This window comes from Kogia breviceps, chromosome 17 (genome assembly GCF_026419965.1).
Source record: "Kogia breviceps isolate mKogBre1 chromosome 17, mKogBre1 haplotype 1, whole genome shotgun sequence".
NCBI classification, from domain to species: domain Eukaryota; kingdom Metazoa; phylum Chordata; class Mammalia; order Artiodactyla; family Physeteridae; genus Kogia; species Kogia breviceps.
The window spans coordinates 37,722,194-37,747,970 of record NC_081326.1 but is presented as its reverse complement, the minus strand read 5'-3'; the positions used below and the strand labels follow the sequence as shown (position 1 = coordinate 37,747,970).

The 25,777-nt window shown below is 36.4% G+C and overlaps 1 protein-coding gene across 1 annotated transcript; it reads right to left on the bottom strand.

The window, feature by feature from the left end:
• Positions 1 to 438: 438 nt before the first annotated feature.
• Positions 439 to 25,350, bottom strand: CIBAR1 (CBY1 interacting BAR domain containing 1). Its single transcript, XM_059042909.2, has 9 exons — positions 25,189 to 25,350; positions 24,193 to 24,427; positions 21,869 to 21,937; positions 20,795 to 20,896; positions 17,920 to 17,925; positions 16,617 to 16,721; positions 7,537 to 7,650; positions 2,400 to 2,519; positions 439 to 677 (listed from the first exon to the last, which is right to left on the bottom strand). Exons 1-9 carry the CDS (start codon positions 25,212 to 25,214, stop codon positions 591 to 593), a joined length of 864 nt encoding a protein of 287 aa, XP_058898892.1. The 5' UTR covers positions 25,215 to 25,350; the 3' UTR covers positions 439 to 590.
• Positions 25,351 to 25,777: the final 427 nt, after the last annotated feature.

The following is a 25,777-nucleotide window of genomic DNA, read 5'->3' as shown; positions in this document are numbered from 1 at the left end:
TAGTTGTAAAACACCAATATCGTAGTGTCCTATTATTGTTACGAGTGACTATAATAATCTCATTGAAAAGTAAATTTATATATTGAATGATGAAACTTCAGGTTGTAGTAGAAGTGAAAAAACAGTAAAAAAAGAAAACTTGGCTTTTTGATTAAAGCTTTATGGATCAGAATTTGTATTTCATCAGAATGACTATCTAGGACCTTTTTCTGGTATTGAAAGCATGGTGTCTTAACCTAAAGGAGGCAAGTGGGATTGTTAGATTTTTGTTGTTGTTATCTATTTAACCAGTGTTACCTCAACTAGGTATAGTGCATTAATATGAAATACTTCTGAAATACATAATCTTTTTTAAAAAATGGAACCTATACAAAACGATCACATACTGCTAGATAGAATGTTGAAATGACTGGTGTGCAATATTTTTTAAAACCTTCATTTTTGGTCAGCATAAATTTCCTTTAATAATTTCTCCATTTCCAGTAGGATTTCATTTCATTTCAAGCCAGTATAAAGTTTTACAGTTTTAGTCATTCTGGATTCCAAGTCATTTAAGATGAAAATGGAAATGCAAAGTTTACTTAAGAAATTTAATTTTCTTCTTCCGTAACATCTAAGTCTTCATCCTCTTCATCATCATCTATTTGTTGATCCTTTCTTAGTCGACAGGTGGATACCTGTTAAAAGTTAAAACATTTTAAAAAATACTAACTAAAAAATATTTTTACATGCTTGGTATATTTTTAATAGGCCCTGATAAAGAAGTACACATAGAACAAATATTTCAGAAAAATGTCCATAAGTAGTAATTTTAGTAATGAAAATTCCCTATGAATTATTGTATTTTAAGGTTTGAAAACATGCAAAATTTTTTCATTCATGTTATTTTTTGAAGAAAATTGTGAAATTATAGTCACTTGATTCCAGTTGGGTACCAGTACTTCAATAACCGACTTTCAGAGAAAAGTATAGTGTCCGTATATTATCAATGTCAAAAAATATTTTAAGTTAAACAATTCTTAGGTCACAGAAACAGGTATCTGAATGAGAGTCATTAAAGGGATGGCAAGAACACAAGGATATCTCAATTAGGCAACTGAAATATTAAACTTTAAAAATAGTGTGATTTAAATGTAATGAGTTGAGAATCTGAATTCACTACTTGGCTTTAAGTCCTGACTGTTGCCACTTGGGTCATCCTGCTTCAGACTTTTCTGAGGGTGATAATACCTCCCAGGGGACATCTGGCAATGTCTGGAGACACTGTTGATTGTCAAAACTGGGGTGTGTGTTTGTGTGTGTGTTACTGGCATCTTGTGGGTAGAGGCTAGGGATGCTGCTCAACATCTGTACAATGCACAGGACAGTACCCCTGCCTCCCTCCCCCCTCCAAATTATCTGGCTCAAAGTTAATAGTGCTGAGGTTGAGAAACCCTGGGATTATGTATTCTAAAGTGCTACACAGATCTTGGCTAACTTAGGTGATATTAGCTCTAAAAGGTCAAAACTCTGCATGCTATAATACTATAGTACTATAATACTAGATTTATGGAATTTATGTGCAAGGCACTTAGTACTGGAATAATAATATAATTTGGTTAGGGGGAGAGATGCATAAATAAAAAGCAGTAAATAAATGCTTAGAGGAGAATCAAATGAAAACAGAAGGTACTGGGTCACACTTACCTGAAAGTTATATTTTGAAAATATTTTGCTCAATTTTAAATTTTGAAGGCTAGATATGAAAAAGGCCATAGCTTTCTAAATCAGGAGTTGGCAAGCTACAGCCCAGTTTGTGGCATTTCTGTAAATAAAGTTTTATTACAACTATTGATTTGTTCATGTATTGTTTATGGCTGCTCTTGGTTGGGGCAGAGACCATATGGCCCACAAAACCTGCTATTTTCTGTGTGGCCCCTTAGAGAAAAAGGTGGATGACCCCTCTCTGTTCTAGATACCAGGTACTTCAGGCTTTCTGGATATAGAAGAAAAGAAAATTGATTCTTTACCCTAAAGATATGTGCTTCTGGATCTATGATAATGTTCAACAAAAGCCCTTTTTAGGTATCATTTCCAGTAAGCTGTGATAGTGGGATTTAAACCCTAAATAGTTTGATTTCAGAATCTGTGCTCTTCATGCTATACCAGAGAACAAACGTAGATCAGCATTTTCCTGTCCCTTCCACCTCTGCTCCCAAGTGTTCTGCTTCAGAGAGTAATATGTTACAGATGATATAAGAATTAAGAGCCGAACATAGTGCAGTCTTCTGTTATTTTACATAAGAGGGTAAGAGAGGGTAAGTTATTCAAAGTCCTGTGACTTAAGGAAAACATTTTTAGTACTGAACAATTCCAAAGGCAGTAGCTCACATTCCTTTAAATTATGGTTTCTAGCTCACCTGTCCTGTTCCAGATATACACTTAGCTGACAGTGATCTCTGAAGAGGTGACTTTGAATTTGCTCTTACGATATCTAAACGGGATGAATAATCTGGTGGATACAGAGAATTTCGGAAAACCTGTTGCAATGATAAAATGTTATAAAGTGATACTAAACAATGGAAATCTAGAAAATCATGTTAAGTTCCCCTTAGTTTAGAATTTTTTTTAAGCAACTCCCCTCCCCACACTGGGGACAATGTTTCATTTATTTATTGTAAATTTAAAACAAAAATCAAAAAATAAAAAAATATTTTAAGTTGGAAAGATGTAAGCTAAAAAATTCTATTGAACCACCTAAGTTGATGATGGGCCCTGAAACAATCACGTAAGAGCTTTGGCTGGTGAAACGTGAAAAGTTCCTACATTCAAAGAGTATGCAAGCCAGTGGGAAGACTAAGTCACACCTTTGATTCTTTCTGGTCTGCCTGTCCTTAACTCTTTATCAGTTTAAATTCACTGATGGCTTTCACAGTATATCACAGAAGAGTAAATGGAGCCACTCTAATTTATGGATTCCAGTCTCACTAGGATCTGGAATGCCATCACTTGTCGGTTCTTTTTCCTTAAAGCAGTAGTTCCAAATCTTACTGTGGTCTTAAGCTTCCCTACCTGTAGCTTTTCCACCATTTCTGTAACATAAAGAAGGCAGGTCTGTCAGATGTGAATTTCTTCATATTCCCTCTTTTTTTCCTCAACTCTTCACCCTATCCTTTTCCTTTTTTAAAGCAAATGTCATTCCGATTCTCTCCAAGGTACGCTTTCCCTTTAGCGAAACTTCAACAAACAGAAGCTCTTTCTCCAGTTTTCCTCCCCCACAAACAAGCAAGAGCCGTTAAAAAAAAAATACTTCAAGGTATAACTTCACTTTTTAAAAAACTTCTCAAACATTCTACTTCATTTGTCAATAAACTACAATTAGCCTTTCCCCTTCCACTGAAATTGGTCTTGCTGTCAGTCACCAAAGTTGTCTTTTTGTCTTCAACTGACCTTGTCCTGAAACTTCTTTTCCATGCATGCCATCACTAAACTCTTCAGGTGCTAGCTGCTCTATTTCTTCACATCCCTTTTTCTACTGCATATACCCGAAATATTTTTAAAGGGTTTCCCTTAGGCCACTTTACCGTTTTTGACACCTTTCTCTGAAAGATCTACATAGTGTTTTATGGCTACCCTTCCACCAATTCTCTGTAGACTCTTCTGATAGCCATATTTATGCTCCCCAGTACCTTCTGTTCTAGACCAACACCGTCCAATAGAATTTTCTGAGATGATGTAAATGCTTGCTGTTCTGTGCTGTCTAAAAAGGCTACTGAGCCCTAGAAATGTTTACGTGACTGACGAACTGAATTTTTAAGTATAATTTAATCTTAAATGGCCACATATGCCTAATGGCTACTATACTGGACAGTGTAGCTCTGGATTCACCTTTACAGTGAAAGACATTACCAAAACCTTAGACCAAGCTAGAAGCCTGGGCATTCTCCCTAAATTTCTCACCTGAGGTAGTTCTATTTTAATTTATTGACTCTATACATCTTTAGCTTACTTAGAATTAGCATACTACAAACCAAAATATGATTTCTCTACTAGAAAACTTTGGCTCCTGGCTATTGAGAGTCTAAATGCCTTAGGTGACATTCAAGGCTTACAATCACCTAAACCTACCCATTATACTTCACTTGTAGCATACCTATATGCAGAACATGTAATACTACTGTGACTTTGCAGTGCTGGTTCCTCAGCCTGGAATTTCAGAGCACTTACTCATCCTTCAGGAGCCAAGTCAAATGCCATCTTTTTCTGCTTTCCCCTGTTCTCTAGTCAGTAGCTCCTATTGTTTATACCCTCAGTACAGCTTTTATCTCACTGTTTTGTAATTACATGTCTGTTTCTACAACTAGTTTTAAGTTCCTCTAGAGCAAGAAGCCTTGTTTTATCTTTGCAGTTCCTTCCAGCTTAAGACAGTAGCCTGGTAAATGAATGATGTTAACATGAACTTAATCTGGGTGTTTTAAGAAAAAACGACCCAAACTAGGGGATGTCTCTACACATTTCTTTAAACCTTAAAGAAGTGCAGGACACAAAAGGAATCAAGGGATGAAACTTAATGCAAGAGGTATGACTTGGTTTAAGGGCAATTCAGGCATGCTAATAATTAGGTTATTGAACAGTTTACTGAGGGCCCAATTATATTTTGGTGCCAGACATGGAACCTGGCATCCTGGTATGATAGCAAAACTGGACAACTCAATCCACTGGTATTTGGAAGAAATATATTTTTGTTAGAACAACATTCCTTTTTAAGCTCTTCTAGCAAAGATAAAAGTGGGAAATGGAAGATAATTTACAACCCTTGGGGTAAAAGTCTAAATCAGTTGAATATTAGTCTCCTACTGCAAAACAAAAGATTTACAGGAATATTAATTTATCGGCAATAATGCATTTAACAATGTGGTCCAAGATCTCTTCTAGGAGTGAGTCTCAAGATCTGAATATGCTCTGAACTGAATGTACAGAGGTGATATTTTGAAGGGGAATATGGGCCTGACAGTACTTTTTATGTGAAGAACAAATCAGGTAAGATGGTTTCTGTTAACTAGATGCAAAAAATTACCTGCTGCCTGAATAAGTCAGGACTGCTATCTAAGAAGAAGAGCAAATTATTTCTCTGTTCCTCTGCATATTTTCTCTACTTGTTTCCAAGAAACTTTTATTTAAAGGGTCCTTCCTCATCTTGGTAGTTGTTTGATGTAATTTTACTTCGACTTGTCCCACACAGCTTTCCCCAGACTGCTCTCTTCTCCTTTCCACAATTTCTGTATGGCATCGTAGTGATAGCTTAGGCCTATAGTTCATTACATCTTAGGGACCTTTGTATATGTATCTGAGCTCTCTGCCTGAAAGCTGTTGCCACGTATCCTACTTATCCCTCAAACTTCTGATTAAGAAATCATTCTTTGATTCTCTAGACTTTAGAATCCTCCATCACATACACTTTCAGCACACTATATATTTTTCTTCACATTATAAAATGTAAATAGTTACACGGTATATTCTTTAAATGTCTGAACTCCTTTTAAGTTTCTGCTTTTTGACAACTTGGACCAATTCTTATAATGCTAAATCCTCGGCACTTAGAATGGTGTCTGGCATATAACAGGTGCTCAATGAACAGTTGATGAATGTACTTTTTATGAGTAAGCACTATACTTATCTCCATTTTAGAGATGAGGAAGCTGAAGCATGAAAAAGTTAACTTGCTCAATACTGCCCCATTAGAAAAAATGGGGAAGTTCATACTCAAAAACACATCTACCACACAGTCCTGATATCTTGAATTTTTTTTAATGAATCCTACAAGCTACCTAGCTAGCTGATGAAGAACAGTGGTAAGAGAAGTGGTAATGGAAGTGATGTGACAAAAAAGATATCTAGGACCTCTGGAATGAGAAGGAAAATCTTGGGGTCCTAAGGGCTTGAAGGAACTTTTAGTGACTTTAGTGACAAATGTATTGGGTCAAGGGTGTTAGAGAAAGGAGAATGAAAATACTTGTAAAAGGAACTTAAGTCTTGTAGGAAAAGCGGGGGATCAATTTTGAACCTGCCACTCAATATAGTGTTGTTTCTTGTAGGAAATGGTTCATGTCACTCATCAAGAACCACGCTTCTGGCAGTATAGATAGGATAAAAACACAATGTCTATAGTCAAACTTTGGGGTTTGGCTCGCAGCTTTGTTACTTACTAGCTATGGGATCCTCTGGGAGGTTCCTTAACCTCACCGTGCCTGTTTTCTCATCCACAGAAGTGAGGATAATAAATACTTCTATTAAAGTTGATGGTAGGGTTAAAATAATACAATGAAAATGCATAGATCAGTAGCTGGTTCAGAGTAATCGCTATATAAACATTTGTTACTTTTACAAATTACAGATAAAAGCTTGATCTGTTTTTTAAAGAAATAGGATATAAGAAGGAGTAAAAATTTAGAAACATTAGCTTTAGTATTTGGAGGGAATAGACACTTAAGAAGCTATCTATTAACAAACAGTAATAGAAATACAATCATGTATGCTTAACTGAGGTAAAACTGAGATCAGATTTTGGCACTGGAAAATGTATATACACATACTAAAACATGTACTTTTCTTCATTTTGGCCAAGCTATAATCTGGTTTTACTGAATTCAAGTTTCTTGGAAGCAGTAGAGTAGTGGGAAGTGAAGGTGCAGGGAGTCTCTTTATAGATAATTTAGTTAAAAAAAAAATGGAATCTTCAAAATTATGAAATGACAGACACTCTCAAATTCTATCACTTATTAATACAAAATTCTGGTTATATCTTGAGTGTACATGGCCTTTTTCACTTCTGTAGACAGTATATCTCGAATATTTTATCTGTTTCAGCAAAAATACTTTGCCTTTTTTTCCCCTTTTGGAAGGTGAGATTGTAGGACATTAACTCTTCAGGTGAGCTTGCTGAAACCAGGCTTTGATATTTAATTGCTCTAATGTTAGCTGGCCAGTAAGATTTATTTGCATTTAACTATCAGTACAAAGCAAACCTACATTTATTTCATAGCTTACTGATTAAGTCCCACAAAACTAGTTAGAAGCCAGATTTACTAGCTAAGTAGCCAAGGGCAAGTTAAGTTACTTAAAACCTCTACACCTGTTTCTTTAGTTGTAAAACGAGAATGATTAACAGTACCTACATCACAGGAGTGAGTGAGAAAATGCATGTAAAGCTTCGGGTGTTGTGGCATAAACAATCAAATGTTAGCTCAAATCAATATATGCTATTTTTAGCATATGTAAGTGACATATCACTAGTCAAAATGGTACATTATTTCATGTAATGGCTTTATTTCTATGTTTTACTAGATGTTAATCCTTGGAACTCTACCATGGTTAATTTGAACAGTTAAAAAATAAATAGAAATAAATAGAAAGTCTTACAGGTTCAGCTCTTTGGAACTGCATACAATAACATCTAAATCACGTAGTGTTCTAATTTAAGATACTTTTTACCCAAACTAATGCTTTCTTTTAAACATTTCCATATCAATAGAACTGAACTTAGATGGACAGTCTTACCTCTAAATCTTCTTCTTCATCAATCTTTTGTATATTTTGGTAGGCAGCAGTGTAGACCTCTAAAGCTTTGCCGTGAAATAACATTTCGATAGTGATAAATTCTGAAAATATAGTCTAAAAAAACAAGGATTTGAATTTAAACAATCATATAAACTGCTTCATGAATTTAGTAAATTTATTACTTACTATATAGTCTTGGCATTTTATGAGATACAGAGGTATCTTTTTCCACAGGGCAGATGAAGTACAAAAGATAACAGGAATAAAAATAGTTGCAGGGCTTCCCTGGTGGCGCAGTGGTTGAGAGTCTGCCTGCCGATGCAGGGGACACGGGTTCGTGCCCCGGTCCGGGAAGATCCCACATGCCACGGAGCAGCTGGGCTAGTGAGCCATGGCCGCTGGGCCTGTGCGTCCGGAGCCTGTGCTCCGCACGGGAGAGGCCACACAGTGAGAGGCCCGCGTACAGAAAAAAAAAAAAAAGAAAAAAAATAGTTGCAAAGACCTTCTGCAGCAAAACTTTCAAATTACACAAAATATTTCCTATCTTATTATTTACTTCCCTTTTTTAGTCGGTTCTTCTATTAGATATTTATGATTTTAAAAAAGATTTGACTAAAATGTATGTCATTACATACTCTGTTGCTCAGTGCTTGTAAGTATTAGCTAAAGCAGTTTAGTTCTGAAGCTGTTTTTTTTTTAGCAACTCCAACTGATGTTTAAAAGAATGTTTTTTAGGCAAGAATTCTATCCCATCATATTTATATGATACTTGTATTCTCTAACCACAAAGGGATTACTTGGTAATAATGACATTCCTACTACTGATAATAGCACCATACATTTGCATAGAGCCTTCCAGTTTACAAATATATGACTTGTCCCGTGTTGCTCACAGCTATAATGTTAAGACTTGGATCTGATTCTTCAGTTATAGCTCTTGCTCATTGTACTGTGCTGTTCTTGCTGGAATCAGTCATTTCCTTCACAAATAAACTACAGGTAAACTCTATGAGCATGAGGAGGACAGCTTATGGTAGGGAAGGTCATGAGCAAAGAGAATGAATACAGATGTGCATGTTGATCTAAGCAGAGGTGAGATAATCGGTAGGTAGGGAAAGTATACAAGCCAGACACGTTTTCAATAAAATAGGATCTATCCTTTTGTTATCTTGTCCCTTATCAATAAAAAATCAGAGCATTAATGTAAAGAGAAGTGGGCAGAATAAGAATAGGACAGAAAATACTCAAGCATTGTCCCTTAAGGGGCAATATAGATGAGATGGGTTAGGCTAGAATAGTCAAATACTCATTTTTCTTCATTTCTGCTCTCCTGTGTTAACCACCCAGATAGGAGTGGTCCTGCACCTTGGAAAGTAGCCATACAGATATCCCTTAGTGTCCTGTGATTTTTTTTTTTCCCTCTCCATCTCCATTCTTAAGGATTAGAAAAATATTTAAGGGAGAACTAACAGGCTTCTGATTGCTACTCAATGGAAATAGATCTGTAGTTGAAAGTAACCCTTCTGAGCTGCCAAGCACATATGTAGGGCTAAATGCAAAGACTGGGCTCTGGGATAAATGACTTATAACTATAACTGACAATGACCTTTACTGTCACTTCATATAGGTCACAAAGTGCTCTGGTATACTGGACTGGCAACTGACTAATAAACAGCATTATGCCAAGGTACAACTTTGGATTCCACACCAAGAATCTCCAGATACCTAGGAAGACCTTAGAGGTAGAATGGCTTTTGACTAGGGCTGGTATTTCCCTTGTCAGTCTTCCTAAGATAGTTGACTAGCTAGAAAGTAAGGGGTTAAGCTTAAATCACTCAAGTTGGGTATTACTCCTATTTTTAAATAGTTCTACAAATGAACATTCTAAATCTTTAATAGACTGGCACACTATTTAATAACTAATGAAATCCAAACATTTACAGCCTTATTACACCTAAATCTGTAGGTTTAGGCTTAATTCAAGTCTATTCCACTGTGGTAACTTTGAGGAACATGGAAAAAATTCAAAATAATTTAAAATATTTTTTGAATATTCAAATATAGTTATTAAATGCCAAAATCTCTGAATGTGATGTCATCTCTGAACTAACAATTTCTTAATAATAGCATTTTATAGGAGTTATATTCCCCTTAGCTCATAAGTAAGCCCTGAAAATATGTTGATATGTCTGTCACTGAAGAATGATACATTATTTTGGTTTATCCATATCCTCTGATAAGAATCTATTACACTCTCATTTTAAAAGACAGAGCTCAACTTTGAGTCTGTTAGCATTTTGCAGTCTCAAAATTTAGTTTTAATTAGTGATAAAAAACATTTTAAGAAGTAGCTTTAATTAGTAAATGGCTATTATTTACTACTTGGAACATGAGGGAAAAATCACTCTCAAGTTTTGTGATACTTTGGTTTAATCCTTTATGGTCTGACCTTTTATTTCTTGACAAAACATATACTATATATCTATTTAAGATGGGAATGGCCCTGTTAACTCTTCTGTCAAAAACAGTGATGGAGAATCTGGCATTGCTAAGGTAGTATTCCAGACTTGGAATTTTTGACCCAAGAACCATGAAGGCTTAAGATTATCACAGAGGACAGTTATATCCCTGAGTATAGTAAGGAGGAAAAACTACCAGTTATACTTTTTTTTTCTCGCTATTGATAGAATTTCATAAAACATGGGAAATTGGGCAGAAAGGAGGAGGATAATAGCAAGGAAGAATTAGATGACAACTGGTATAAGAAAGAACATAAAAACATTGTTTTTAAAATAAAATAATTTCAGTGAGTCACCAGAAAGGTGGTGGAACTTTGAAAGATTCATACATATTTAGAAAAAATTTTCCTCAAATAAACATAGCTTTCAATGAATGATCTCATGTAATCTGCTAGTCTGGAATGGGTCAGTATGGTCAGGGACAGAGGCATTCAGCATTACTTTTTTTCCTCCTTTTCAATTTTATTTTGTGTGACTAGAAGGCCATTTGGGTATGTACTTATTAATTTTTATTGGTGGGGGGGTGGGGGAGCTAATAAGAATTTCTCCACCCATTGGCAAGTATTCTGCAAAGCCGGTAGCCTAGTAGTTTAAAATAGGGTCTCTGGATTAAGATAAACCTGGGTTCAAATCAAGACGGAAACAAATCAGTTGTGTAATATTAAAGTTTGTTCTTTTTCCTTAATTTCAAAATCTTAGGTTTGCCTTAAGGATTAAATGTAATCCAAGAAAAGGTACAGTATGGTAACTGGCTTAGAGTAAGTGCTCAGCACAAGTTTGCTGTTTTTACTGCCCAAGGAGTAAACCAGCTAAATTAGAAACTGTTCCTTATCATAACATTAAAGCCTCCATCTGGTTTAATTAGAAAGCAGGATATTTAACAAAAAAGTCATAAAAGGTCTTGTTAATAATTTTGGCAAATAAAGGGGAAATAGCTCTCCAGAGTAGAGGCTATTTAATAAATGATGTCAGGAGAACTTTCTATCCATTTGAAAATAATAAAGTTAGACATCTACCTCATACCATATGCAAAATACAACTGCATAAAATATTTAAAATATTTAAAAATCATACAAATACTAGAAGAAAATATGAGCAAATAATTACATAATCTTGGGATGAAAACTCCTTTCTAAGCATGACACCAAGGCAGAAATCAAAAGGAGAAGATCAATAGATCTGGCAGCAAAAATAAGACTTTACGGTGGTAAAAACATACCATAAGCAACAAAATGGGAAAATATATTTGCAACATATCTTCTCTTTAATATAATGAGTTAATTTTCTCAATATAAAGGATTTTTACAAATTAATAAGAAAAATGCCAACACTCAATAAAAATATAGGCTAAGGTCAAATGTGAGTAATTTACTAAAGAAATAAAATGTGTCATTAAATATATGAAAAAATACTCTGCCTCAACAGTAGTAACTAGCAAATTAAGATGATACTGATTTTTCACCTATTAGATTGGCTATTATTAAAAATACTACTACTCGTCATTGTTACATTGGTGTGCTCATGTAAGGTTCTGCAGAAATTTTAACTGGTTAAAGCTTTGTGGACAGAAGTTAAAAACAGCTATCCAAATTAAAAGTGTGTATGCTCTTTGAATGAGAATGCCACTTCTAGTAATTTATCCCCAAAGAATAACTGGACCAGAAAAAAGGCTGATGTTTAATGATGCAATGAGATCTATAATTGCAAAAATAATCTAGATGTCCATCAATGAGGGCTGGTTAAATAAACTGATATATCCATATAGCAAAATACTATATGAGGATGCCATAACGGTCAATATGGATCTTTGTTTCCTCAGCACAAATATATCTATGATATATTAAATTTTAAAAAGAAATGCTACATATAGTGTGGTCCCATTTAAATAAAACTGTATAGTGGTAATAATATTACCTTTCTCATAGGAGACTATGAGGAGGAAATGAGTTTATCCATATAAAATGCTTAGAATGTGTGACATAGTTAATGTCTAAGAAATATTTGTTGTTATTATACTTATTAGTGTATTTCTTGTGTATATTTCATAGAAAGTCTGGAAGGATATAAACCAAAATGCTCACGGCTTATTTCTGAGCAGTGGAATTATTACATTTTTCTCAATTTTATGAAAAAAAGTCATGGTGATTTCGTATTTATTTATAAGAAAAATAAAGTTACTAAAAATTAAGTTTTGAAGCTATTTCTTGCTCACGTCAGCCACTTTACCAATACTGAATTCCTGTCCCTATCTGTTCCAGGAGTGACCCCTGGTCAAGATCGTTTTCATAGGTCGAAATTCTCTTAACACCATGTAACTGATGACTTTTTCCATTACATGGGAAACAAATAGGATTGTGAGTTTTCTTCCCCATTCTATACAACAAAGTTCATACCAGCTTTTCTCTGAAAGACAGATTCTTTGCAAGGTTCCTATCAAAAGTCTTTTCCTAAAAATTGTGCTACCTTACTAATTAACACTGCTGCTAAAATTCAGATGGACTTGTCAATTAAACCCCACCTCAAACACAGTGAATACAGTTATGAGCAGTGCTCACTACTGCCAATCATTTCTAACCCCAGGGAGGTTAAGGAAGACCCAGAAGCTCTGCCTCCATCTGAAGCAGTAGCCTGGTAACAGGTACAATAAGAATGTTCTTAAACAAAACAGTGTTTTGTGTCTGCTTCTCCCAAAATATGAGCGGGATAACAGTTTTGACCTTTCCATGAATTTATCTCACAAACAGAAGTGTTTGTCAGACATGGTAAGATCAACGTGGCACTATCTGAATACTGTTTTTGTTAGAAACAAGGGGATGGTAAAGTAACCCTTCTGATTGATTTTCGAGGCTTTTGGGTATAGGATCTGTGCATCCCTCTTTATCACAAAACATCTCAAATGAGGCCTAACTTGGAAAAGGAACAATTTGACAGTAAGGAGGAAAGACATACAGAACAGAGATTTGTAACCTTAACAGAATCTGGTATTAATCTCTGGAACTCAAATTTCTGGGAGTTTGCTAGAGTCATGGGGGCCTGTATTAAAAGTGTATACTTTCACAGATGACATGATCTTGTACGTAGAAAATCTTGAGGAATCTGCAAAAAACTATCAGACCTAATAAATGAGTTCTGCAAGGTTGCAAGATATAAGATCAGTACACAAAAATCAACTGTATTTCTGTGCACTTGCAATGAACAATTGAAATCAAGTAAACAATTCCATTTACAGTAGCATCAATAATCATAAAATACTTTGGAAAAAGTTTAAGAAAAGCACAAAACCTACACTTTGAAAATTATAAACATTGTTAAAAGAAATTAAGGATGATTTAAATAAATGGAAAACCAGCCCAGGTTCATGGATTGGAAGAATTAATCTTAAGATGGCAGTACTCCTCAAACTGACCTACAGATTTGATGCAATCCCTGTCAGCATCCCAGCTGACTTGTAGAAACTGACAAGCTGATTCTAAAATTCATACCAAATTACAACAGATCCAGAATAGTGAAAACAATCTTAAAAAGGAACAAAATAGAACTCACACACCCTGATTTTAAAAGTTACTACAAAGCACTGTTAATTAATTGGGACAGTGTGGTACTGGCATAAGGACAGACATAGATCAATAAGAATGGGAGTTCAGAAACAAAACCATGTCAACTGATTTTCAACAAGAGTGCCTAGACTTCAATGAGAAAAGAACAGTCTCTTCAATAAATGGTGCTGGCACAACTGGGTAGTCGGTCACATGCAAAAGAATGGGGTTTAACACCTTCAGTTCACATGATACACAAAAATTAAATGCATCAAAGACTTGACAATGAAAACTATAAAAGTGTTAGAAGAAAACAGGGATAAATCTTTATAATCTCAGATTTGGCAATGGATCCTTAGATATGACACTAAAAGCACAAACAACAAAAGAAAAAGATAAATTGGACTTCATCAAAATTAGAAAGCTTTGTGCTTCGAGGGACACCATCAAGATAGTGAAATGAACTCACAGAATGGAAGAAAATAACTGCAAAACATATCTGATAAGGGATCTGTATCCAGAATATATAAAGAATTCTTAAAATGCAGTAAAAGATAATCCAATTAAAAGATGTGAACAGACACTTTTTTCAAGAAAGATATACAAATGGCCATAAGCATCAGCAGGAAAATGCAAATCAAAACCACAAAAAGATACCACTCTACACCCACTAGGACGGCTACAATGAAAAAGTCTGATGAACAACAAGTATTGGTGAGGATGCAGAGCAACTGGAACCCTCATATACTACTGGTGGGAAAATATAATGGCACAGCCACTTTGGAAAACAGTCCAGCAGTTTCTGACATAATTAAAGAGTTACCATATGAACCAGCAATTCAACGGGTTATATGGTTGAACTGAAATGAAATGTCCAAGAGAAATGAAAATATGTCTATACAAAAACTTGTCCATGAATGTTTATATCATTAATCATAATAGCCAAAAGGTAGAAACAATCCAAAAGTCCATCAACTGATGAAAAGATAAACATAATGTGGTTAATATCCATACAATGGAATATTATTCCACCATAAAAAGGAATGAGATACTGATACATACTACACTATGGATAAACCTTGAAAGCATGCTAAGTGAAAGAAGCCAGTTACAAAAGCCATGTATTTTATGATTCCATTCATATGAGATGTATGTTCAGAATAGCCAAATCCAAAGAGACATGAGATTAGTGATGGTTGCTTAGGCCGGGGGTGAGGGCTGGGGGAGCAGGAAGGTAAAAGTTAAAGTGTACTAGGCCTCACTTTGAGATGATAAAAATGTTCTAAAATTGAGTGATGATGGTTGTACGTATCTGAACACACTAAAAACCACTGAGCTGTACATTTTAAATAGAATTGTATGGTATATGAATTATCTCTCCACTTTTAAAATAGTAGGTTTTTTCCTGTCGTTTTTTGTGACCACCACAAGACTTCCCTCTTGCAGGGTCATGATATAGCAGGCCAAGAGAGAAGCTTGGAAGCCCTTTTCTTCTCTCTGCACCCTCCACTGTGCAGTCCCTTACTCCATGTCCTACTGCTTCAGGAAATCCCAGGTCGTAGGAATTGTAGTTGGGAATTCTGCACTCACTGTCTCTGCCCGTTTTGTAATTGGTGATGCTCATGGGATTAAAAACAGCTGTAGAGTTGGCCAGCATGCAGATGGAACACTGAAGTGAGCCTAAAGATCAGAGACACAGATTGCCATGTGTAAAAGAAAAGTTTTTAGGCATGAAGAACAGTGGTAGAGTGAGGAATCAGGCTCCCAAGTCACTAAGGAAGCCCTTACTTAGGTGGCAATGAATCAGACATACCTCACAAGTCTCCAATCTCATTTTTCAGATTAAAGCCAATTATTTTAATCTTCCTTCCCTTCTTCCTCAGTTTAGGAGAGGATGTCAGCAGTTGTAAAATGTCATGCCCTGCCCACACTCTCCTACGTCGGTAAAAGGGTTTGTCTCAGGGCAGCTCCTGAGGTGCTCTTCCTGAGTAGCAATCTACACAGCAGAGTTCAGAGTGAAGTGAAAGGCTTAAATTTGTTTTTTTTTCTTTTAAATCTTCAGGAGCAAAGTAGAGACCTTTGAGCTTGGCTATCAGAAAAATCAAAGTTCTGAAATCCTATGAAACTATGATAGGAAATTTAAAAAAAATAAAAGGGCAAATGAATGTTGTTTCATGGATTGTAGAGAGGAATGATACAATTAAGTGGCAGATAATGCCTATTTTATTGACAAGAACATAACTTTTGAAAGCAGGGTAATACTTTTCTTTAAAAGCTGTTCCAGGAAAATTTGCAGTGAGCCAAAAGGCATCCTTAGATGACTTGTTTTAAAGGATAGAATGTGATCATAAGTAATCCTCCAAATCTTTCCAAGATGCCTATGAGAAAGTCACTGAAGACCTTCTCAAGTCCATGATCCTGAATGTCTACTGATGTGTTACAATAAGTCAATTCTGGTGACACCATACCATGGTGGATGCAAGTTTATGTGGTTAGCTACTCTTAATTATTTGATAATATGTAGGTATTAGAAACCTATAAGCTATAAAAATTAGTGATAGTGTATCATAATGGAAAGCACAGATTTTTAAAATACATAATTGGTTTAAGTTCAGACTTGGCTATGATACTTCAGAAAAGTTACTTTATATCTCTGCTTAATTTTTTTTTTTTACATAATATATGATAATACCACCTCACTTTCATGGGGTTGCTGTAAAGATTAAAAGATAATTTATGTAAAGTGCCTGGAGCCATACCTGATACATAAAAACATAATAAATGTCACTTTTCTGTGATTAACACTATTTGTAATAACATTTGAATATCTGGCCTCTGATTGGGAATGGAGCCCCTTTAAATACCATTGTTTCCATAAGAAAATAACATTGATATATTTTTGTTTACACCTTTTTCACACAGACTATTTATGGACTAAAAAAATCAGTAATTTAAATTTGTCATAAATTTAAATAAAAAATAAGGTTAGAAAACATATTTTGAACCTTAACAGTTACTTTGTTACCTTTATATCCTTTATTTTCTGCTTTTCAAAGCTGTCAATAGTCTCCTCCAGATGGCGAGTTGTTCGAGCAGCATCCATTGTGGCCCTTTGTAATTCAGTTTCTGCCTACAAAAGTGTCTCCGCCAAAGTACAGGAAAAACTCAAGTCAGAATCCATTAGACTGAGTCTTTTTGTAAACGCTACCTGCGGTACTGGCTTTTTGCCGTAACAGTGTCAATCATTCAAAATATATTTTACCACATAAAATAAAACCATCTATACGATAAGCACATGCAGAATAAAGAACTTTAAATCTATCAGGTGACATGATTCATGATCTCAAAAGAAAGCAAAATTCCTTCCTTTTCTGCATACAAAAACAGTTTTTTTCCTATATCACCCTTAGATGATTTACGGTAAAACAATTTTCTATATTTTCTACTGCTTTCACATATTTCACTGTCTCTGCCATTTATCATACTCTCCTTTTCTCCTCACTATCTCTCTCCCCTTTAACCCTTTCTCCCTCCAAATACTTAAGTATTTTCAATCTTCTAGTTCTCCAAATGCATGAAATGTTTCTACTTCTGTAATGTCCTAATCAGGTAGAGTAGAATATACACTACACGTATTTATTTCAGCATGGATTTTCTATTTGTATATTCTTCTTATAAGCTAACAATATTAAACTGTTACTACTTAGTTAATGCCTATTACAAAAAATATATACCAGCAACTAATAAATTAGATGGAAAATCTAATGCTTTCCTTCAAAGTACTCATACTATCTAGATCCATGTTGTACAATCAGTTTGGTGGCCACTAGCAACATGTAGCTATTTACATTTAAATTAATTAAAATCAAATGTAAATTAAACTGGTTACTCTAGTTGCCATTGCAAGAGCTCAACAGCCATATATATAGCTAGTGGCTACAGTGCTGTAAAGTGCAGAACATTTCCAATCTAATCATGTATTTCTCTTTAAAAAAATCATCTCTTCCTTAAGAACAACAGTTTACCCCAAAATATTTAAAATTTTTTGTTAAACAATAACATTTTTAAAAACATGGCCCAATTTTCTGATTAAATTCTTTCTAATAATGTTGTTTCCTATGTTAGTATTATGTTTATTCAAAAGTATCACATATCATCTTAATATTTACTCCATAGGAAAAATTTGCAGTTGTGAATCAAAGTTTTGTGACACATAATATTATGTCATTTAAGCGGTTGCTTTCTTTTTCAAGAAAATGTATAAATTGAAATAAGTAAAAAGGTTTACTATAGGGGTCCTTCTCTTCACACATCACTTTATTACCCACCTGTGACTGAAATTTTTCATAAAGGAAAAATGTACATTTCAAATAGAACAATTTTTTCCAATAAATTAAAATCATATTCTATTATAGAATTATACCTTCTTGCAATTAGATTATACATTAATCATAACTTTATATTGATTATATACTCTTACAACTAGGTTAATTCAGATATACAATTTCAAGAAACTAAGCATTTAAAACTTATTTATATATATCTCTGTGTGTGTACGTTTGCTATATAGGGTGTAAAGTTTTCTTAAAACCATGCAAACTTTTATGCTTTTAATCATAACCAGTAATCAAAAACAATTCTCTTTTTTACTGATCTTCAGATTTTTAAAAATATAACTATCACAGGATTTATTATGAAAAAATTTCTAACTGTTATGATGCATGTTAACCTTTTACTAATGAGAATATTCAAGCAGACTATTTTTCTAATACTGTTCAGTACACATGACTTGTGAAATTCTTTACCGTGACTACTTACTTTTGACTTAACATCTTTTCCCTCCCCGTTTATTGACAGTTTCATTTTAAAATCTGGAAGGGTAGGTAGAGTTGGCTAAACTAGCAAAGAGCAGGGAAGCAGAAGCCACAGCTGGGACATGGGTATCTTAACCTTCTACCACACTCCAGCAACTATGATTCATTTCTTAGCTTTTACTCGGGCATAGCCACGTGCTCAAATTCCTACAGCTATTTTTAGCAAAGTGGATACAGATTTCTGTTTCTTCCTTTTGTTGAAAATTCTTCAAAATCCTATAACATACCAATTTGGGTAGGAGATACTTTTGATTAAAATACTGTGATACAACTTTATGAATAAGGATATCAGTATACTTAATGAAATTAGTCATGAGTGCAAAATGGCTTATAAAAGAGTGAGCCAGATTGGTGTTTTTCAAACTGTTGCAAGCAGCTTTTTCAGAAGCCACCAGGGGCTTCAGGGGGTCCAGGCAGAGCACTGGGATTCTTCTTTACCCCATCCTCTTATACCAGAACTACTCTTTTATTTTATATACTGAACTTTAATGTGCTTCTTTTGAAGATAGATGAATTTTAAGGGTCTATCCTGGTAAATACTCTATGATGCTATGATAGAATATATTTATAGTGGATGCATTTATATGTAGACTGTCCTTTATTTTCTGGTTTCAGGTTGTCAAAATCCACTGGAGTCCTACACCTTTCCCACTGAGCATGGCAATTCATCTACAGCCATAATCTATTCAGTTGCTGCTTTATCTCCCCCTGTGTGAACTCCTGACCTGCTTTGTCTATGGTACAAGACAGCCTCCTCCACAGCAGTGTTTACAGCAAAGTACCAAAGTCAGAGGCATCTCTGTCTTAGGATGACATTTATTTCCACATTGAGTGTCCATAGCAATATCCCTGAATCAATCTTACCACCTCCTCAAGATTCCAGATGTGACATTTTTTCTGCCCTTATGTACTCTCCTCTCCTCCAAACAAAGCAGCAAAATTTTGACCTCTGGCTTGATTCTTAAAAACTGGTGATATTCCCTAGTCTCTGCCTTAGTCCATAGTTGTCAGTCATAGATTTTCCAGCATTCTCTAGTTTGTCTGACTTGCTTGAAATCCTAGCCATGTGGCTGCCCATTTTTATTACAAGGTTGGGCGTATGTATCTTTGGTCCAAAGGAAGGAGGACCAGGCTGTTGGTGCAGCCCAAAATCACTAATCAAGAGATTCCCCTCAGAAATGGAGGTGTTCTGGAACCTCAAATGTCCCCAAAGAGTCAATCCTCATGTGGTTTCTGGCAAAGGTGGGCTGTAAAAAACCTTAAAGAAGTAGGGAGGAGACATAAGGAATGGGAAAAAGAGGCAGCAGGATACGTTAGTACTTTATATACAACTGCACCTATCCCAGTTGCTGGCAATTAGCCAGGTGCTATTTTCTTTATTTAGTTAGTTTATTTATTTATCTATTTATTTATTTATTTATGGCTGCATTGGGTCTTCTTTGCTGCACGTGGGCTTTCTCTAGTTACAGTGAGCGGGGGCTACTCTTCCTTGTGGTGCACCGGCTTCTCATTGCAGTGGCTTCTCTTGTTGCGGAACATGGGCTCTAGGCGCGCGGGCTTCAGTAGTTGTGGCTTGCGGGCTCTAGAGCGCAGGTTCAGTAGTTGTGGTGCACGGGCTTAGTTGCTACACAGCATGTGGGATCTTCCAGGACCAGGACTCAAACCTGTGTCCCATGCACTGGCAGGCGGATTCTTAACCACTGCACCACCAGGGAAGTCCCTGTTTAGTTTTGAACAAGGCACATTCTAGTTTAACAAATAATCATTCTGAACAGAAGAACCTTGTTAGAGTAGACACTCCTATTTAGATCTGTGTCCAGCTGTGAACCTCAATTATACTCTTGAATCTCCTGAGGTTCTTTGGCTGGAAGTCATAATTGTAGTTTCACATAGCTGTTGTTTTTTAAGATGAAGGGAATTTTACTGGGAAAAAAATTATTGTTCCTTCCTTTTCTCAAATGCAGGGCTGAGAGGGCATTGATACATTAGGATTAATGATAGATCTTTAACTTTATAATTAATATTTAGTCATCATTGATGTAAAAAAATCTTAGAATTTTGTATTCTTTATAAAAACATCTATACTTATGAGTGTTTTATATTTTGAATATCTTGTGGAAAACAACATAAGACTGAATTAAGTTGTGTATTCTCTTTAAAATTAGCTAATTTCCATAGTGAGAATTTGTAAATGCATGTGTTTCTTTTCAAACTTTACATTCATAGTCTTTGCACATTTAAAGTAGAAATGCATAATTTCCATATATATTTACTTCTGTACTGCATACCTTACAAAATGTTTTTTTAAAGACCCAAATTCAAAGGATACAATAACATGTCGATCAGATGGGTTTCTCTGACGTGTTCTTTCTAACTGAGTTAACTGTTTAGCTTCTCGATTCCTTGCTGTTAATGTTGCTTTGAGGTCATCCTGCAAACAAGCATTTTTTTTTTGTTAATAAAAATCTCTTATTTAAGAAGTAAAATATACACTTATCTGTTTTAAGAATGGAAGAACGCTCCCTATTTGATCCAGGCATCATTACCACAGGAATTATTACTATTGCATAATCAGTGTGTGTCTTTTTGTGTGAGACTGTGTGCATGTGTGTAGTTTAATATCCTCTCAAATAATGACACAATTTCAATGCAAAACTATATATATATATATTTATATATGTGTATATACACACACATAAAATTTTGATTGTGGTGGTAGTTACAGATGTATACACATTTATTAAAACTCAGTGTACATTTAAAACAGGAGAATTTTATTGCATGTAAATTATACCTCAATAAAGTTGATTTAAAAAATAGAACTTTGGGAATGTAATGTATACCCTGGTGACTAGAATTAATAATACTGTACTGCATTTTGAAAGTTGCTAGGAGACTAGATCTTAAAAGTTCTCATCACAAGAAAAAAAATTTGTTAACTATGTATCATGACAGATGTTAACTAAACTTACTGTGACCATTTCATAATATATACAAACATCAAATCGTTATGTTGTACACTTGAAACTAATATATGTCAATTATACCTCAATAAAAAAATTAAGAAAAAAACTCTGTCACATTCATTTTTAGTTTACATGTTATTGCCTGCTTTAAAACAAAAATATAAACAAATTCATTTAGTAAAATAATTTGTCCATCTATTCTTCATGAATATAAATATTAAATATTTTAAAGTTTCCATAATAAACAAAACTGCTTTATGATGCTACAGTAGTATATAAAAATACTTCCTTATTCTCAAAGTTCTAAGAACGCTTCAGAATGTGTAAAAAGAATGACTAAACACTACTCTGTACCTTCTATTAAAAGGACAGTTATTGGAAACCTCATATGTTTTGCCAGAATACCTAATAATAGTAGAAAAAATGAATTTACTTACTCGTTTCATTTTTACAATGGTTCCATAAGCTTTCAAAGGTTCAACTACTTTGGCTTCAAGTCTTTCAACCTATTGAAAATTATTATAAAATATAACTGAAAAGAAACATAGACATATCAAAATTTAAATTCTGAAATAAAACCTGTGCTGTCGAACCTGAACATAATTACTACACTGATTAATATTTGAAATTTTTTAAATTAAAATGTCAGTTACCTTTATAAATAAAAGAATAACCACCAGAAATTGATAAGACTCAGAATCTAAACTCAAATACATTAAAAACTGTTAAGCTGTGCAGTAGCAATAAAAGCTTTTGGTAAGTTTTAAGACACCTCAAATTTTATTACAGGTACCACCTTCAGTGTGTTTAATACTTGGATGGATACTTTACATACATTATATCTGAAATGTAAAAGCCCAACCTTCCAGATAAGAAAATCAAAGCTGAAAAATATAGCATATTGAAAACATTTAAAACAACACAATCCTCAAAAGCAAAAAAGCCTACAGACCACTTAAGAGAACAACATAAATGGTGTTTCTGAGCTGTTATACTGTATGGTCGATCTCTCTTTTATTTAGAATTAAACAGTTTTTCTTAAACATTACAATATTTATCAGATTTTGAGTAATTTCTCCTTTTACTAATAGCACTAGTGGAAGGCACTAAAGAAACAGATTTTTTTTTAAAGGCAAGTATATAACTATAGCATAAGAAAACTCCTGAACATTAAAGTTTTCTTTTTCAGGATAGCTAATATAAGATGACATATATTTAATTGTTTAAAGTGAACATGTATTACTTTTGTAGTAGGAAAAAGGCTTTTTTTTGATGATACAGGTTTATATAATCAATGAGTGTATATCACTTCATATTCATTTTTGTTTAGTTTCTATAAACAAAGTATATGAATGTCTCATTTTAAAAAATTTTAGGAAAATGGAGAAGATCAAGTTCTCATTGGGCATTTAAATATTAGGAATCCTAAAATCAAATCCATGAATACTCAGGATTATTTATTCCATTTCAAATAATCCATACACTGATTATTCAGTGGAAAGATTAGCCAAGTCTTTTTTTCTGTTCTCCTTTTTGTAGCCTACCTTTTGTTCATTGTTCTTTAGCACCTCCACCATTTGGTAAGCAAGTGAAATAAAAAGAACAAATGTAAATCAATTCAGTTTGCTATTTGATAAACAGCATAAAGGTTTTCTAGAAAGGGACACTGAAATTATTGGCTAACGTAGGGTTCTAGTATTATCTGTGAGTATAAACTACTTTTGAAACATTAAGTTCCCAGTTATACATAATGGAGAGTTGCTTGTTTATTACAGAATAAATATCATATGACAAGAACGAAACATTTCCCCCCAACGTACCCCCAAAAGTAATTACTACTCAAATTTCTGTATGATTAGCAGTTACAGGTTCAAAGATCATTATCTTCTTTTTGATTTTGAGGTTTTTTTGATAATTGAAATTTCTGTTTTGGGCTTTTAAAAAGGAAGAAAAGCACTGATGAGAAAAGTACAAAAGAAGCAATGCAGCTCTAATTGGGCAACTTCTGACAAGTTAAAAGTTAAAGTAAAAACTTCTGACCTGTATCTTGAATCCTGAAGTAAATATAAGTGAAAGTGCTGATGAGGTATTAAAGTAAATGGGCTTTAACAATTTAAACAATTACAACACCACCTTCTTCCCTCCCCCCACCCCAAAGCAAAAAAAACCAAACAAACCCACAAAAAAACAAAAAACTCCACAAAATTTCACTACTGGTTTGTATGCATAATACCATGGTGACTAGAATTAATAATACTGTACTCCCCACCCTGCCCTTCTCACCCCCCGCCTTTCAATGAAACATTGGTCAACTTTCCAGAGCATGGAAGCAGCAACAAAAATCTTTTGTTCATTTACTACTTATTCACTCACATTACTACTTCCAACATCTTCCATCTCCATATATACTTTAAAATATACCTACCTGCACACAAGACATAAATCATGCTCCTTTTCTTCCCTGGGGTACTACGTTTACTACACCCTGCAAATAGCCACCCCATGGGCAAAAGTTGGCAAGTAAGGTGGGGAAATTCAGGACTTCAAGACAGCCTAGAGTTTAGTTTGAAAACGGTAAAATCACAGGAAGCATCCCTTTAATAGACTTACACAATGTTACCGACATGAAAAGGTACGTTTATCATCAAGAGTGTATTCGCCACTGCAGTTAGGTAGATTACAAGTCTTCAGGGCTCCTCCGTCCACTAGTCCACTATGTCAGGGCTCACTCATAACATGACGGTGTGACTTCACTCCATACCTCTGCTTGTCGATAATCCTGAAGTTTGGCAAACTCGTCAGCAAAGGTTTTCAGGCCCTGCTTTAACTTCGGGGTCTCTGTAGAGGCATACACGTTGATTTCATTCACCAGGAGATCTGCTTTGTCTCGCAGTCTGGCAGTTTTCCGCACATAAGCAGCAAAGATTTGGCACAGCTCTCCAAAGTGCTTCTCCACATTTGTGACAGCATCTTGCAGTTGTCTGGTTTGAGCATCCCTAGATAAAAAGGTGACACAAAAAGCAAATCATTCTCATTTGAGATGAGATGGCTTCCTCTTCACGTTAATTTGATTATGCCAACATTCCCAAGGTATTTTGCAGCTTCGACGGCGCAAACCTTCAAAGATCCCACCATCTCCCAAGCCCGATCCTCCTCCTCTAGGTCCCCATTCGGGGCCTGGCCTCCACATCCCACAATGCAGGCGCACTTAAGAGGCCTGGCTCCAGCCGGCGGCGCCGCTGCGGGGTGGCGGCTCCCGGGGCAGCTCCGCGTTGCGCTACCCGGGTGCCCGGCTGCCACCCGGCGTCTGCACCGCCTGCGGCAGTGCGGGGGCCGGCGCCTGGGGAGCGTGAGGGGCAGCCACCGGGGCTCGCCGCAGCCCAGGGAGGTAGGCCCCAGAGCGCAGCGGCGACTGTCCAGCCCCCGGCCCCGCGCCGCAGGTCGGCGCGGAGGCCCACTGAGAAAGAAGGCTCCACTACCCCACCCGAGCCCTTGCGTGTGGCGGCCCCGAGCAGCGGCGGCCCCGGGGCTGTTACCGGTTTTATTTATTTATTTTTTTCGGTACGCGGGCCTCTCACTGTTGTGGCCTCTCCTGTTGCGGAGCACAGGCTCCGGACGCGCAGGCTCAGCGGCCATGCCTCACGGGCCCAGCCGCTCCGCGGCATGCGGGATCTTCCCGGACTGGGGCACGAACCCGTGTCCCCTGCAGCGGCAGGCGGACTCTCAACCACTGCGCCACCAGGGAAGCCCATGTTACCGGTTTTCCAAGCTGCGCCTCAACATCTCGTCTTGTGCACGGTCGGAGACCCGGGGCTGGGGCCCAACGACAGGGGCTCCGAAACGGCCGGCCGTGCGCGGGGTCGCGAGAGCCCGAGAGCCCGCCCCGCGCGCCGCCGTGGCGGCCCCGGTGTTTCCACGGCAACGCCGCGCGCGCCCGCGCGGTCGGCGCCTGCGTCCCGGAGCGCGGCGAGGGCTCCGGCCGGGCCAGGGTGCGGAAGCGAGAGAGGTTCCCCGGCGCCCACCCGCGCCCACCGGCCGGCGCGTTCACCTGTGCGCTCCTGCCCGCGCGAGCGTCTGGAACGCGGCGGAAGGCGGGCGGCTGCCGGGCCTCTCCGCGTCCTGCGGCGCCCCGCCACCAAACTCCCGCCTCCATCCCTACATGCTGGACTGTGAGCAAAGCAGGAGAAAAGCGGGTCAACCGGTAACGAGGAGGGAGGGAAAACTGGAGGCCAGTGGGGCCAGTCTCTGCTTATGCGACGCTGAGTCTTAGAAACTGTGCTCATCTTGTCCACTTCTCTGTGTTGAAGCCGAAAGTGTGGGCTCTTGGAAGGAGCAGTGCTTTCCGC

What these genes read in the sequence shown, in the direction of transcription:
- CIBAR1 (XM_059042909.2), bottom strand. Translation starts at nt 25,214, where the DNA reads ATGTTGAGGCGCAGCTTGGAAAACCG. An exon ending in AGGCGCAGCTTGGAAAACCG is followed by an intron (nt 24,428 to 25,188) that starts GTAACATGGGCT and finishes CTTTTTATCTAG; the next exon opens with GGATGCTCAAACCAGACAAC. An exon ending in CCATTGTAAAAATGAAACGA is followed by an intron (nt 20,897 to 21,868) that starts GTAAGTAAATTC and finishes GCTTGTTTGCAG; the next exon opens with GATGACCTCAAAGCAACATT.